The sequence below is a fragment of the Hyperoodon ampullatus genome (assembly GCF_949752795.1).
Source record: "Hyperoodon ampullatus genome assembly, chromosome: 16".
Lineage (NCBI taxonomy): Eukaryota > Metazoa > Chordata > Mammalia > Artiodactyla > Ziphiidae > Hyperoodon > Hyperoodon ampullatus.
Window position 1 is genome coordinate 11,944,608 of NC_136929.1, and position 16,087 is coordinate 11,960,694.

At 44.2% G+C, this 16,087-nt stretch overlaps 1 protein-coding gene across 11 annotated transcripts in view; it reads left to right on the forward strand.

The window, feature by feature from the left end:
- The window catches only part of DOCK9 (dedicator of cytokinesis 9), a gene marked incomplete at both ends in the record, with an annotated part of 281,402 nt that overhangs the window by 123,945 nt on the left and 141,370 nt on the right, over positions 1-16,087 (forward strand). For all 11 annotated transcript variants that reach the window (XM_079721657.1, XM_079721649.1, XM_079721648.1 and 8 more), the window contains one exon: positions 3,475-3,591. In XM_079721657.1, coding sequence (XP_079577783.1) covers positions 3,475-3,591 — 117 coding nt within the window. The remainder of the gene's footprint in view (positions 1-3,474; positions 3,592-16,087) is intronic.

The window sequence follows — 16,087 nt, forward strand, 5'->3', positions numbered from 1 at the left end:
ACTTAAGAAGCTGTAAACATTGTCTGTATCAGTCCAGAGGCAGAAAACACATCCGTTGATCGAACATGGAAAATTAATGTAGAGAATTATTAAATTGGTAAAAGGGGATCAACTACTAGGGAGTAAGGGTAACTCTAAAGCATGGATCAGCAAACTATGGCCCGTGGGCCAAATCTGGCTGTTGTACTGCCCCTCCCCCTGCCATACCAGTTTTATTGAGATGTTGACGTACACCACTGGGTTGCCTGTTTTCGTAAATAGGGTTTGATTGTAACACTGCTGTGCCCATTTGTTGACTATGGCTGCTTTTGCTCTGTAACAGCAGAGTTTACTAGTTACGACAGAAACTGTAAGTCAGCCAAAATATTTGCTCTCAGGCTCTTCACAGAAAACGTTTGCCAACCCCTGCTCTAAGAATACAAGCCTAGTCTATCCAGGGAGCAGAGACCCAAGGAAAGCACAAACTTGGAAGAGCCCCCCAACCCCCGCCTGCCCCCCCCCACAAACCTGCACCCAAGGCTAAGATTCAGGCCTAGGTGGAGGGAGTGTGACCCTGGTCTCTGGACAGTGGAGAAGTCAGTCTGCTGAGGATCTGCGGGCTAGAGGCTGGGAACCACCTGCTGGGGTGCCTGTGCAACTTCTGGAGGGTGTGTGCCACTGGGTCTCTCCCAGAAAGCCCCCAGTGGCTGCTGGACTATAGGAACAAAGCAAAAATCCCCAAAACCAAGGAACAATTCCAGAACACTGGAGCTTGAGAAAAGCCGCTTTCTAAGCACCTGCAGCACCCTCTGCTAACCAGGGCTAACACTGCGGCAGTTTTCTGAGAAAGCAGTCTGACCTTACCCTGTGGCCTGGAGGGAGTGGAGCTGATGCTCTGTGCCGAGGGACTGGAAGGGGAGGTACCCAGCTGAGGATTCCCCTGGGCCAGCTGGTGCCTGTGGAGGTGCCCCGGGCTGCAAAACTAGGTCACCCGCTCTGGGCTTCGCTGGCTGCAGTCATGTGCTGGACACGATACAGGGCAGGGGGGAGTGCAGTGTCTGTTCCATCCTGCAGTCTTTCTCCTTCTGACCTCCTTGTAATGGAAGTTTAGCTGTCAGAATCCTGAGCTCTGTCACTGTAGAAAGCTCTATGCCTTTTTGGATTTTATTAGGAATATGGTCACGGTTCCTAAAGAAAATGTTACTGATTGTGACATTGATCCATTTTGCCAACAAGCACCTGTAGATTGATTACTATATACAACATAACAAACTAAAATAAAGGAAGAAACGATTTAAGTTGAATTAAAATATTTTGGAGAATACTTCTATTTTCTGTGTCAGTTCTTACTTAAAAATAATTACTTGTGTAAATCTTTTTTTTGGCCTCTTTTGAATGTAAAAACATTTTAACATTACAAATATTTTAGAGGAAGAAATTACCTACACTTTCACAAGATAGCTCTAATTTTTTTGATTGTGTATATTTTAAATCTCCGTCCATAAACATGTACTATTACCCAATTATAATAATTGTGCACTTGTTTGAGCACTGTGTTTTTTCCTCAGCATATCATGACGTCATGTAGAGTCTACTTAAATCAAGTAATTGAAGTTAAATATGAACATTTTATTCTTATATTAGGCAGAGCAAGCTGACTGCTTCATTAAGAAACTTGAGAACCTCATTGGCATAACACAGTAGATGCTTTAGTTCTTGTTCTCAGGCTATCTCAGTGCCTGTTTCAAACAGACAGCTTCTGCAAGGTGGTTCAGGATCCAAACTCCTTTCGTCTTGGGGCTTCACCCTTTCCTCAGGCCTCCTGAGTCCACTGCTGGATCCTGTGCGTGCTGCCGGCAGAGGGGAATAGGGAGAGAACAGGGGAGAGAGGCCATCTCGGCTAGCTTGGGCAGCTGTGATATCTGTTGAGTGGGGCTTAAACAACAGATACTTATTTCTCATAGTTCTGGAGACTGGAAAGTCTAAGATCAAGGCACTGGCAGATTCAGTGTTTGGTGAGGGCCCACTTCCTGGTTCGTGGATGCTGTCTTCTTGCTGTGCGCGCGCATGGTGGAAGGGACGAGAGAGCTCTTGGAGGTCTCTCTTATAAGGACACTAATTCCATTCATGAGGGTTCCACCCTCATTACCTGATCACCTCCCCAAAGCCTCATTTCCTAATCCCATTATTTTTCAGGATTAGGTTTCAACATATGAGTTTTCAGGACACAAGCATTCAGTCTATAGCAGAGGCTTTTATGAGCCAGGCTTGGCAGCGACCACATCCCTTCCACTCACACACCGTTGGCCAGAAGACAGTCACATGACCACACTAACCATGGGGAGGCTGGGAAATGTAGTCCAGTTCTATTTGGAATGAAAAGAGACAGATTTTGGGAACACACAGAAGTCTCAGTTACAATTCCTAATTTAGATGGCACATACCAGATGTCTTTAATACATTTCTTATCTGTATATGAATTGTCATTTTAATATATAGAGCATTTGTTGAAATTGTGTTATCAGATGATTTTTTATTAATAGTTTCAAAAATAATCTTGTAGTAATGAATTTATTGATATAATGAATTTACTTCCAATAAGTGTGTGTGTGTGCATGTGTGTGTGCGCGCGCAGACGTGTGCCTCTTTTAGAACTTGGCGTACTGTGCTATAGTTAGTTGAATATGTATCTTTATCCTTGACTTACCCAGTTAGTGCCTTGCATGTGGGAAGTGCTCACTGAACACTGTGGCAATGACTAAAACTAGATGAGATTTTTACTGAGAATAAGTTTGGAAATAGCTAGAAAAGGCATATTCTCTCTTTTCTTTCCCCAGTTGCTCATTGCCTCTTTCTTTGGATTAGTGCATGCCAGGGATGATCATCCCTACCCCCTGGGGGTCACCCACAAGCCCTGGTTTAAGTACTTTTTTCCCTTGCTTGCCTGATTTTGGTCCAGCTCACATTTCTCTATGTTTAGGTGTTGCATATGTAAGTGTATAGATAGTTCAGGTTAGACAGGGATATTTTGAGACTCAGAGATGAGTTCCATAGAGTTTTATATAAAATAGTGAGCTCTGGGGATTGCTCTAAGCCCAGGGCCAAGAAGAGATGGTCATGGCCGGAGCTGGTGGCCTTCATTGCCAGACCATGGCTGGACCTCCAAGCAGGGCAGTTCTGGCAAAGCTTAAAGCTTAGAAGGGGACTGACCTAGCCAGGGGTGATCCAAGACGTGACTGGAAGTTCCACCAGACTCCATAGCCTCCTTTGTGTTTAAATAACCAAACAAGCATGAGGACCATGAAGTGTTTACTTTCCTTTGAAGACAACTTGTTTCTCTTGTTTCTGATTCTTCCTGATAGCAAAACTGATGCACTCTCATTGTAGAAAAGTTGGAAAGTACAAAAACATGTAGAGTAGGACGTATGAAGTTCTTTAGTCTTAAGAAGTTACTTTTATAAGAGTGTTCCAATTGCTTATCTTTTCACCTTCTAGGCCAAACCAAAGCTGATTGAGCCACTCGACTATGAAAATGTCATCGTCCAGAAGAAGACACAGATCCTGAATGACTGTTTAAGGGAGATGCTGCTCTTCCCTTACGATGACTTTCAGGTAGGTAACGTCTAAGTGTAAATAGAGCCATGTGGAATTATTTTTGCATATATATGTGTATATATGTGGGTGTATGTGTGTACACACGCAGATCTGAATATATGTTACATATGTATGCATATATGTATGTGTATGTATGTACATGCACATATGCAAATACATGCATACACATACACATAAACACACATACGTATATGACACAAATACTTTTTCAACTGTGTATCTTTTATCTCGAATAGAAGTGCTATACTCTGGGCTAATTCTGTAGACACAAGTGCCTCCTATGTCTTAGGAAATTTGTTTGAAGAGGTATTTAGGGGTTTTGCCAAGTACCTTAGAGTCTTAAGGATGGGATTTGCTCAGAAGCAGTGGAGGATTTTGCCATGCATCCTTTTAGGATGTCACTTTGGGAGACTGCTTTGAGAGAGGCCCTGAACTGTGTGTGGGCTCATAGAGAAGAGTTTGGGGGTTCTGACATCGAGGAATGTCCTAACATTTACCTCACTGATGCTGTGACAGGTGCTGTTTCTGGGAGCTCAGTAGCTGCCAGCAGGGGACTCAGCACAGCTTCTGCTGTGAGTTGCTCTAGATTGTTGCTTGAAGCCTTTCAGACTATGGCCTGTGGCTGAGTGACCCGCAAGAGCTTTGAGCCACTGATGAGTGATAGAACCCCAGTACCGTTAGATGCCTGGCAACCTGGAGTCATCTTTGTCTACTGGAGATTCCAGTTATTGCCCTTGATCTCCTGGGACTTAATCTTGGCACTTCCTTCTTCTCTACCTGATGCTGTTACCATCCAAGACCTCTCTTTTGTGAATTAAACTGCCTTATTTTTTTTTTTAAGCTTCCTTGATTCTTTGTTGTTTAATTTTAAAAACTAGTACCTACTTGTAACAAACAGACAGGCACTATTGAAACACTTGACATTAAAAGCCTCCCCTACCACCTTCTTTTTAATCCCACTCCCCAGAACATAACCTGCCATATATACAGTTCTTTGTGTACCGAATTGTCTTTAGAAATTTCCATGTTAATAACAATTGTTAAATTATATTCCTTGAAGTTTTTTTTTTCCCCACCAAATTTAAAAGCTTCCAGTTTACAACAAAGGTGAGAATTTTCACAAATGTTCACTCTTTCTAACTGTGGGTAAAATGATTATTCTTTAGTTCTTTCCTGAAAAATAAGAAATGCCACGGAAATGAAATTGACTATTAATGGGATGCTGCTGCCAAAGTACGTTCTGCTCATAAATGGTTTCAGATCACGCCCCCAAATATGATGCCTTGAAAACTTCATTACAAGAGTAGATTACCTAGCTAAGGGGTGAATAAATGGAAACCTCAGAATGATGCCTTTTGTTAGCATCATTTGTTAGCATGAGAAGTTAAATGAGATGATTACAAATTATACTCCATGTTGACGTATTTTTCCTGTAGTGTGCTCTCAGGAAGCTAAAGGTTATCTCAAGTTTCTCTGAGCGTGAAGTATGTATTCTTCTTGGTATCAGTTAGAGTAACAAAGTTATTTTGAGTTTTGCAGCCTGGAATGCAAAATTGTATTTGCAAACCTGAGATAAAATTGCTTAAGAAGCAAACAAACCACAGAAATAATATACACTTAATTTACACTTAATTTAGTTTCATCTTTTATCTCACAGACAAGGAACCTGGATGTTTAAGCATTTGTAGAAACAGATGATTGAAACTTTGAGAAAAACTCCTTTGTCCCTTTTGCCTATAACAACGTCTCTGGGGATACCAGACACAAATATTCTAGGAACAGCAAAGAACTCACTGACATTCTGCTGGCCAAGATTGAATGAACAATGTTAAGTTCTGTTTGGGGGAAGTTTTTTCAAAGATTAAGGAGCTTGAATTTCAGCTTTCATCCCCATCACAGTAATTGTGATGGGGCACAATGAAGTTTGGATAGTTACTTTTTTCTAGGAAACTCCTGTATTCTAATCCAGTAAGGTTATATGCTTTCTTGCTAAATTGTCTTGATGATTTTAATCACTGTCTAGTTAGTGGAATGAGCCAAATGTCTTAGTGATGTCACAGATTCCTTCTGTCTGTCCCTGCATTTTTAGGCAGAATGGGAGCAGAATTATTATTGTATTATTAGAGGCAGAGGGAACAAATTAGATCAGGGGAAAGTATTTTACTTTGTATGGAAAAATGATAGCAAGTTGGTTAGGAAGTGGGTCAGATAGTGAGCAAAATGCATAGTGGGGTTGATTTGCAATCCTATACTTACTAGTTAAACAATATTAGTTACCTGTTAAGATAATAGAATTTGGTGTGAAGTCCTGTCAACTATATTCAAAATGATAATTTACTAAACGATAGGTGCGCATAGGGATGATACATTTGTACAGGTCGCAAGTAGACCCGTGTTGGTATTGGTCAGCCCCTAAGAACGTCTGAGTTCTCTGAAAATGAGCCTTATGGAGATAAGGTTTGTTGTTGGGTGTACTTGTCTAAGGTGGGAGAAGAGTGTTTAAAACAGAAAAACCCAAGAGACAGAAAGTCAATGTGAATTTTAAAAAGGCAAAAGGACAGTTCTCAGCTGTCAGAATATTTATGAAGTGAAGCTTTATCTGCCAAGATTGGGGTAGGAATACCGTGGCTCATATAGACTACGCTTGTTTTTATTCAGAATCAGACCCTGGCGCTTAGGGGTCATTCTGTTCTGTCTCTGCCCTGGCTTTATGGTTCTCCTTCCCGGCAATATCATCTCTTCTTTCCCATCCTTCTAGAACCTTCTCACCCTTTGAGGCCACTTCAAATCCCCTGTCCTCTGAAGTTGTTCAAATCCACAGTATTTTTTTCCCCATTCTCTCAGTTCCTCTAATACTTACTGTCTACATTGTTACATGAATACCTAAGTGCGTTGTCTAGAGCTTTTCAGTAATGGCTTCTCATGCTTTTTGTTTCAAGTGTCCCCATCCGTGCTGTGGCCCTGAGGACGGGGCTGTGCTGGTGCCTCTTGTCACCTCCCTCCCCACCCATCCACCTCCACATCCACATGACCTCTGCACGCTGGATGCCAGGCTTGGGTGCTTCTGGCTTCATATAAAATCTGTAAAGTTATTATGAACATTAATTAGTTAGTTTTCTTTGATTCTTGAAGTGACTATGAATACCAGGGAGCATATGTGGAAATGCCAGTGACTAGAATTGTAAAACTTTTTGCTGAGCCAATGATTTGGTTTGGTGGAAAATTAGGTAATTTTTGAAATAAAAATAAAATGGGGGCTTCCCAGGTGGCACAGTGGTTGAGAGTCCGCCTGCTGATGCAGGGGACACGGGTTTGTGCCCCGGTCCGGGAAGATCCCACATGCCGCGGAGCGGCTGGGCCCGTGAGCCATGGCCGCTGAGCCTGCGCATTCAGAGCCTGTGCTCCGCAACGGGAGAGGCCACAGCAGTGAGAGACCCGCGTACCGCAAAAAAATAAAAATAAAAAGGAAGCGAAACAGAGTCATAAAAGGAGCACACTTTCTGGTGACTAATGGACCTTTATTGTTCTTAAAGTTTTGTGGCCTCTTCAAGTTTACTTGGCAAAACTCTGAGAACTTACTTTTCCGTGGGTAAATAATAGGTAAACTTTAACAGGCAATTAGACAGAGATGATAACCTTTAAGATTAAAATGTTTTAGATCAAGAAAGGTAAGTTGAGGGACTTCCCTGGTGGCCCAGTGGTTAAGACTCCACACTTCCAATGCAGGGGGCATGGGTTTGATCCCTGGTTGGGGAACTGAGATCCCACATGCTGTGTGGTGAGGCCAAAAAAAAGAAAAAAGAAAGGTAAATTGACTTATTGCTTAAGAAATGACAGATCTAAACATAACTGTAAATAATGCCCAGGGCTCCTCCCTTTCCTGTCAGAGACACAGAATTCGATGCAAGTCTGGCCGTTGATTTCCACTTGTGACCACTGTCAGGACAAATTGAATCCCATGGGAATTTATTCTTGGAACATTAAGATAGTGGGACGTCCAGGTGCTGAGCCCTTAAAGTGGTTGGAAATGCAGAAGTCCATCCTAAGAGAGAAGCCAGGGTTATCAGTCTGGGCTCACCTGTAGAAATGTGAGACAGTGGCCACAGGGACTGAGAGCATGAGAGTGCCCTCAAGGCACTGAATCTTGGGGAGCACCTTCCTCCTTCAGGTGGAAGCCTTTTACTGGATGATACTGTTGGTGGTGACATTCTTTTTTTTTTTTTCTGGGGTACGCGGGCCTCTCACTGTTGTGGCCTCTCCCGTTGCGGAGCACAGGCTCCAGACACGCAGGCTCAGCGACCATGGCTCACGGGCCCAGCCGCTCCACGGCATGTGGGATCTTCCCGGACCGGGGCACGAACCCGTGTCCCCTGCATCGGCAGGTGGACTCCCAACACTATGCCACCAGGGAAGCCCAGTGGTGACATTCTTAACTGCTGGCATCAATCCACTGAATCTGTAGCTGGCTTTTGAGCTCCTTGTATCCTGGCTTGTTACACAGCTTACTAATGTTTGTGCAATTTTATAAAGTGATAGAATATGGAAAAGGTGGTAAACAGTAAAAAAGGATGTTAGGAGGCAATTTATGGATACCATTTATATTTCACAAACATTAGACTTTGGTGTCTGATATAAACTAACAAGGCATAGAGTTTGTATGAAAGAAATAAAGAGAGAATGTCATATTCCACTTCTGGGGATATACCCAAAAGAATTGAAAGCAGAGACTCAAAGAGATACTTGTACATCCATGTTCCTAATGGGATTATTCACAATAGCCCAAAGGAAGAAAAAACTCAAGTGTCCATGAATGGGCAGATGGATAAACAAATTGTGTATATGCACAATGGAATATTATTCAGCCTTAAAAAGGAAGGAAGTTCTGATATATGCTGCAACATGGATGAACTTTGAGGATATTATGCTAATTGAAATGAGTCAAAAAAGGACAAATATTGTACGATTCCACTTGCATGAGATACTTAGAATAGTCAAATTTATCCAGACAGAAAGTGTAATGGTGGTTGCCAGGAGATGGAGGAGGGGGGATGGAGAGTTAATTGTTTAATGGTTACAGATTTCAGTTTTACAAGATGAAAAGAGTTCTATGCATGGATGGTGGTGACAGCTGTACAGTAATGAGGATATTCTTAACACTACTGAATTGTACTCTTAAAAATGGTTGACATGTAAATTTTATGTTACAGACATTATACCACAATGAAGAAAAAAGATCAGGATGTTACAGGTTTTCTGTGCTGTACAGACATGAAATTGTTGTCTTCCTGGAAGTTGTATGAGAAGTCAGGGCAAGGAGTGTCTCTCAGGTGTTCTTCCTATTGACATTTCATGGTGTATCATCAATGTCAAATCTCTTTAGCAAGAGAATTTAAAAGATGGGAAAATTATTAATAATTGGCAACTCTAGAAATTTTCACTTTTGGAAAAGTTTAGATACAGGAGAATCCTAGAGTGTTCTCAGCATTGTATAGAAAAATGTGGTCAATCCATTTCCCTTTAAATAACATCCTGATTTTTATTTTTCTTCTGTTTCTTTTCCTCTTCTGCTTACATGAGACTGATAATGATCTACAAACCACTGACCTGCAAAGGAAACCAGGCCCCGCTCCTTACAAAGGGGCTGGAAGTCCCTCATCTCATTTCCCCTCTGTCCTTTTGAAAAGAAAGAATTTTTTTTTCACAGTGTTTTGTCCTTGCTTTTTATTATATGCTGCCAAAAAATAATCTCAATACTTTGTTTTGGGCTTTTTATTGGAAAGTGTTCTTTTGATAAAGTTCCTCAAATTTTTTATCCGTCTGCATTCAGTGGCCAGCAATGTCAGTTTCTGTGAACATTGTGGGTTTTGGGTTATTAGTGCATGTCTAGGATTGAACCTACCTGAAAAATCTGGATAAATAATGTTTCCAAATTGACGTTGTCCAGACCTTCAGGAGATGAGGATTTTAATTCCAGGTCAAGAAATCTGCCTTTTACAGAAAACAGCGACAGGTCATTTTTTTTTTTTTTTTTAATCATCAAGTATGTCTTAAAAAGAAAGGCTTATTTTTTGGATAGCACTGATCAGCTGAGTGTATTTATTTAGCATATAGTTTAGAGTTATACTCTTTGTGCAAAGAGCTCAGACAGCAGGGTACCTGCTTTCGAATTGCTCAAAACTTAGGAGAGGAGATATTGAATTAATATTAATAATAAGGAGGAGAATGTGACCACTGTCATGACAAATTGAATCCCATGGGAATTTATTCTTGGAACATTAAGATAGTGGGACGTCCAGGTGCTGAGCCCTTAAAGTGGTTGGAAATGCAGAAGTCCAGCCTAAGAGAGAAGCCAGGGTTATCAGTCTGGGCTCACCCGTAGAAATGTGAGACAGTGGCCACAGGGACCGAGAGCATGAGAGTGCCCTCAGGGGACTGAATCTTGGGGAGCACCTTCACCTAGGAGGAAGCGGGGGTGGGAATCAGATACAGAAAGTGGGAAAGTGGGAAAAGGACCAGGAAACTGTGGGGCCCTGGAAGGGAGTGAGAGGAGTTTTGAAGAAGGCAGGCAGAAAGAGCAGACCATCATGCGCGCCTGCCACTGGCGTGGGAGAACGGCCCTCGGAGTTGATAGCTAGGGCGTCATTGCCTGTGATGGTTGTTTCTTGCCGGGGCTGAAGAAGTGAGTGCGTGGGGCACAGAGGTTAGCGTTAAATGGTAGCAGAGAGAAGGGATCATCGTAAGTCAGAGCAATAACAGGAGGTTTTATCAGGACTGAGAGAATGAGCTACGAAGGGAAGTCCAGGAATGAGGAAGAGATTGAAGATGCAAGCTGTGGGGGTGCATTTTGAAGCAAGGCTCTTTAGGGGGCCCTGTCTGGATGGAATGAGGGTCTTTGCAGGAAGAGTTCAGGAAGGAGAGGGAGTTCTGTCTCTGAATGGGAAGGAGAGGATTGGGTATTTGAGAAATTTAGAGGCGGGTCGGGCTGAGGGAGCTAATGTCAGGTGGGCCCAGGTGAAGAGCAGCCTGGGGGCGAGTCAGGAGGGTTTGGACAGCAGGCTACGGGGCTTGGGATGGGGAGGGCGTACCAGTGAGAGTCATCAGTCAGTACCCCCGCTGCTGTAACCGGGCCACCGCCCTCATCCCTTCCTACCTTGGTTAATCCTATCAGGTCTTCCAGATCCTATCCTTGCCCCTCTTCCTGTCTATGCTAACAGAGTAGCCGGAGTGATCTTCTAAAAAGTAAGTTTCAAGGTCGGTCCGATGACCTCACTCAGGGAAGTCTGACTGTGGCCGTGATCTTGTCCACCGCACCTCTCTGACCAGTCGCCTCCCCACTCTCTGCTGCAGCCACACTGGCCTCTGTGGGGCTCCTCTGTCACTCCAGGCGGCCTCCTGCCCCAGGGCCTCCTCTCAGGCTGTTCCTCTTCCCGGAGGGTTCTTTCTCCAGCTCTCACTCACCCACTGCAGGTCTTTCTCCAGTTCTTACTTCTCCGTGAGGCCCTTGCCCGCTGCCATGCCCTCCACCCTCTTGGCGTTCCAGGTCCTCTTTACCTTGCTCTGTTTTCTTTCTTCCTCACCGTATCACTTACCTGCTTCTAAGATGCTCACATGTTTATTGTTTAATTCATGTGAACCCCGTGAGGGCGGGGATCTCGGTATTCACTGATGTTTCCCGAGCACACAGGACACATGGCAGAGAGTAGGAATTCAAGAAATACTCATAGGGGCTTCCCTGGTGGCGCAGTGGTTGAGAGTCTGCCTGCCAATGCAGGGGACACGGGTTCGAGCCCTGGTCTGGGAGGATCCCACATGCCGCGGAGCAGCTGGGCCCGTGAGCCACAACTGCTGAGCCTGTGCATCTGGAGCCTGTGCTCCGCAACAGGAGAGGCTGCGATAGTGAGAGGCCTGCGCACCGCGATGAAGAGTGGCCCCCGCTTGCTAAACTAGAGAAAGCCCTCGCACAGAAACGAAGACCCAACATAGGCATAAATAAATAAATTAAAAAAAAAAAAAGAAAGAAATACTCATTGAATGGAAGGAGTGAGTGAGAGAGAGAAAGAGAGAGTGAGAATGTATGAATCACCAACCAGGAGCGGGCTCCTTCCACCTGAGATTTTGATGAAATCAGCCTCGTTGGGAATGTTAACAGCTTGAGAACAGAGAAGAGAAAACAAAGGATGGGGGTTAAGATGGCAAAGGGGTGGGCGTGTAGCTGCCGGACCCAAGAACGTGGAAGCTGAGTCCTCAGGACTCTGGGCTGCTGGGGAGTGTTCAGAGGTGGATGTTGGATGGGGAGAAGAAGACACGGGAGGACCCTGAGGCTGAACAAGCAGAAGTGCCTGGTGTGGGGGAGCTGGAGGGATGGAAGGTGGTGCTGGGAGACGGGGCGTTGCCGTGTTTGCGATCCTACAGGTGGGGTGCTGGGTAGGCAGCGTGGAGTGGGGGTAACTGTGGAGGGCCCACAGGAAAGGTGAGCTGACATGTGTGAGCACTGAATAGTTGGATAGAAATTCAGAAGATTAATAGATGTGAAAATGTTCGGCCCAGCTACCAGGTCTAATGAACTTAAATGATACATAAAATCAAACTGAAATAAGAAGTAAGTTATGGGTGTAGCTCCTCAAAGGACTATTTTGAACATTTAATCCAAGCTTGACATGGATCCTTAGGCCCTTGGAAGGTATATATTGTAACCTTTCTTGTTAGAAATGCAACAGGAAAAGAAGTGATTTAGGAACCTTGGTCATTATTATTACCTTGACTGTTACATTTGTTCCTTAATTTGTTAAGACCTTTGTGTTCAGCTCACCCACTTTAAAGGAATATCAGCCTTGGAAGTATGACAATTCAGTGTTCGTTTGGTGAAGGGGAAAATTGCTTTTGAAAAACAGCTTCTATATCAGATTCTCAATCAGAAAATACAGAAATATACTGAAGAACCATAATTAACTTTGATTTGTGCCATCCTTTCTAAATGAAGGTAGCAGCCTTGTAGGGTAGGAGGACAATCTGGCCGTAACCAGCGAGGTTCAGCTGATGTGGCACCCAGGTGGGTACTCTGGTCTTCCTCACTGCCCACGGGTGTACCTCTGGGTCCCTGTGCTCTGTGCAAGCAGAGGAGGCCCGTTCTTCAGTGGAGGGTGGCCCATGCCATGCTCCATGGGATGCAACTCTAGGGGACATGATTGATGCACGTTCTTTGTTCTCCTAGGGAGCTGGGGCGTTCATACAGAATGCGGTGTGATGGTGCCCCAGCAGCTGGGCACCTCAGGGAGCTGCGGTGCCTTTTGTGGACACCATTAGAGGAAAAACTTGTCAGGTTGATTTCTGTGTTTACTAGCACTTTAGACATTTTCTTCATTTTTCCTCAAGACAGCCCGGTGAGGGAAGTAGCTCTTCCCCCCTGCCCCCCACCATACCGGCAATGTATGACATGATTTTTGTTAGAAACACCATGCAGTGCTTAGGAAAACTTATGATCGAGTGGGGAGTTGAGATTACCTACATAAATAACTAGATGAAATAAAACACACACACACAAAATATTACCTTCATAAGTGAATCTAAGATTTTATTCTCTTCTCAGGTAGAATAAAAGATACTGCATGAGTCTAGTAGTCCATTACTGTATGCATGTTTTCCCCTTATCAGGTCACATTTTCTTTCCCTCCTCCCTCCCTCCCTTCTCTCTCACTCACTCTCTCTCTTCCTTTCTTTTTCAAAATTTCTTTGCTTTTTAAAAATAATGTTTGCTCACATTTTAAGTAGGTCAGAGAGAACGGTGAAGGTTCTACAGTGAGGGGAATTGGGTAAGCACAGACCTCATGTGTAACCAGTGAGCGGTAGAAGAACACTTTTATCTATGTGATTCATGTATACGTCTTAGGTGATTAAACACGACTCACAGGCATTGACAGAGGAAGATTTGAGCCAAGGTGAAATCTTAAGACAGTGCAAGCAGTGCAGATTTATTTATACCATATCTCTAGCATTCACTGAAAATCATTCTTTATTATGGTTATTTGTAACTGTAAGACTTTATTATTTTCTCCCCAAATAGAAAATAAAACCGCTATGAGAGTGGCAAACCATAGTTGTTGGTTTTTTATTATAAACCACAGCTTTTTGAAAATTCACCTTTGCATGTGTGATGTTCCTACAACAGTGCTTAATTCGTGGTAAGCATTTAATATGTTTTGAGTAAACGGATGGATTTGAGATCTCGGCACCAGCTGCCTTTGTGGTCGTAAGGGCACAGCTCAAGGTGGTGGGTCAGGAGAGTAGAAGAGAGGGAGCCATGTTAGCATGCAAAAACAAAACTCAGAAGTCCTTCGAGAAAAAGAAAACCTGGGTGTTGGCCTCAGAATCATCAGATGCCATTTAACATATTACTAGGCACACACTCTGTGGTTCCTACAACCTGAATGGGTCCTGCTGTGTCCATACCTCTGCCTTTTCCTACCAGGGTTGCCTGGCGGAACCCGGGCCCTGCCGCGTGTCCTGTGTGGGTTTGACGGACCCTTGAGTGTGTGCCTGAGATCCAGTGAGGACAAATTAAGGGAGTTCCATGAAGTCCCCTGATGTCAGAAGTCCCCCAGTCAGGACTTCCCCATCTGCTTAGTATTTTATCCGCAAAGCATAACCTCTGCCCCACTGTGTTTAAGGTAGGACTTTGCCTGGCGTCCCAGGCTTTGAAGGGCTGCTCTGAGCAGACCGTCCTGGTGGTGCTGGTAAACGCGCAGAGGGGCTTGTGTGAAATTATCCTTGATGCACGAGCGAGGCCTTACGTGTGAATGAAGGCGTGTGCCTCCCTAAGGCAAGTCCTGAAAGGAAACTTCATTGGGATATCGGAAGTATATAAATAATGGACATGTTTTAACCTGAAGCATATTCACTATTCACTACGCTAGGTATTCGCACAAAGGTATGGTGTTTTTAACAACTAAAATTGCATTCTAAAGAAGACATAGAGAACCATACACAGACAACTAGAAAATGAAAGGCTACACTTGCCTACCTCTTCCTCAAGCCTCTGTTACCGAATAGAATGGTAGTTGTTCTAGACACTAGGGTAGTGGCAAGACCTGAGATGTAGTCATCTGGGTCTAGATTTTAGCCCCAGGTCTGTCTGTCACTAATCTGGGTATTTCAGTAACCCATAAACCTTCCTAAAATTCACCTTTCCTTTTTTTTTTTTTTAAATGATGCTCCCATGTAAATTCACCTTTCTTAACCTGTAATTCAGAGATAACATTTGCCCTAAAATTGGGGTTCTCATTAGATGTGTGAGAATCCAAAGAGATACCACCATTCAGGGAGGCTCTTTGTACACACTGGCTGTTGTCCGCCAGGTAGCAGGGAGGGAGCTGAGTGCCCAGGATGCTTAGTGGAGTCTTCTTCCTCTCCTCTAGGTAACATCGTTTTACTTTTGAGGATGGCAGTTTTTAGTTGCAAAGTCATATGATGTGGAGCAGGCTGAGCCCCTTACTCATGGGGAAGCTGGACCTGCCACGTGTCCACTCAGGTGGCTGCAAGGCCTCTCCTGGTTTTCTGGATAGCCAGCCCCGTCCTCACTTTTGCAGTGATACTTAAGTGATTAGAGGGACTTCCCTGCTGGCGCAGTGGTTAAGAATCCTCCTGCCAATGCAGGGGACACGGGTTTTAGCCCTGGTCCGGGAAGATCCCACATGCCGTGGAGCAACTAAGCCCGTGCACCACAACTACTGAGCCTGCGCTCTAGAGCCCACGAGCCACAACTGCTGAGCCCACGTGCCACAGCTACTGAAGCCTGCGCGCCTAGAGCCCATGCTCCACAACAAGAGAAGCCACCGCAACAAGAAGCCCGCGCACTGTGGTGAAGAGTAGCCCCCGCTCGCTGCAACTAGAGAAAGCCCGCGCGCAGCAACGAAGACCCAGCGCAGCCAAAAATAAATAAATTTATTAAAAAAAAAAAAAGAAAGCAGCTTCTCTGTAATACCAAACACCCCCTGCCCCCTAATTGATGAGTCTGGTCATTAAGGGTTTTGAACATTTAACTTATTTAGTTATAATTTACTGCATTTGACTAAGCTGTTATGTAATACATAATTTAGGGGGTTTTCAAGGTAGCAGAATGAAATTTTTATGACTGTCAATGGTCTACTGACACTTATAAATGTACATATGTGACATTTTAGGAAACAGGGCACTATGCAGTGACAGAGCTACCTGATGTCTCACCAGTTGCTAAGACACTGTCTCATTCGGAGCCCCAAGTGATTCCATTTAAAAGTCCCGACTGCCCATTCATTCAGACATTCATGTTAGGCCAGACGTTACGTAAGGGTGCTGGAGAAGCAAAGATGACTAGCACAGTCTGAGGTTCTTGAGTCTGGTAGGTGATGCAGCAAGGTTTCTGAGTAATTTCTGCAGAACTGCGTGTGTGCCGTGTGCTGCAGGAGGGTGGGAGTGAGCAGCCCCGCAGCCAGGCACAGGGCCTGCTACGTTAGGGAGT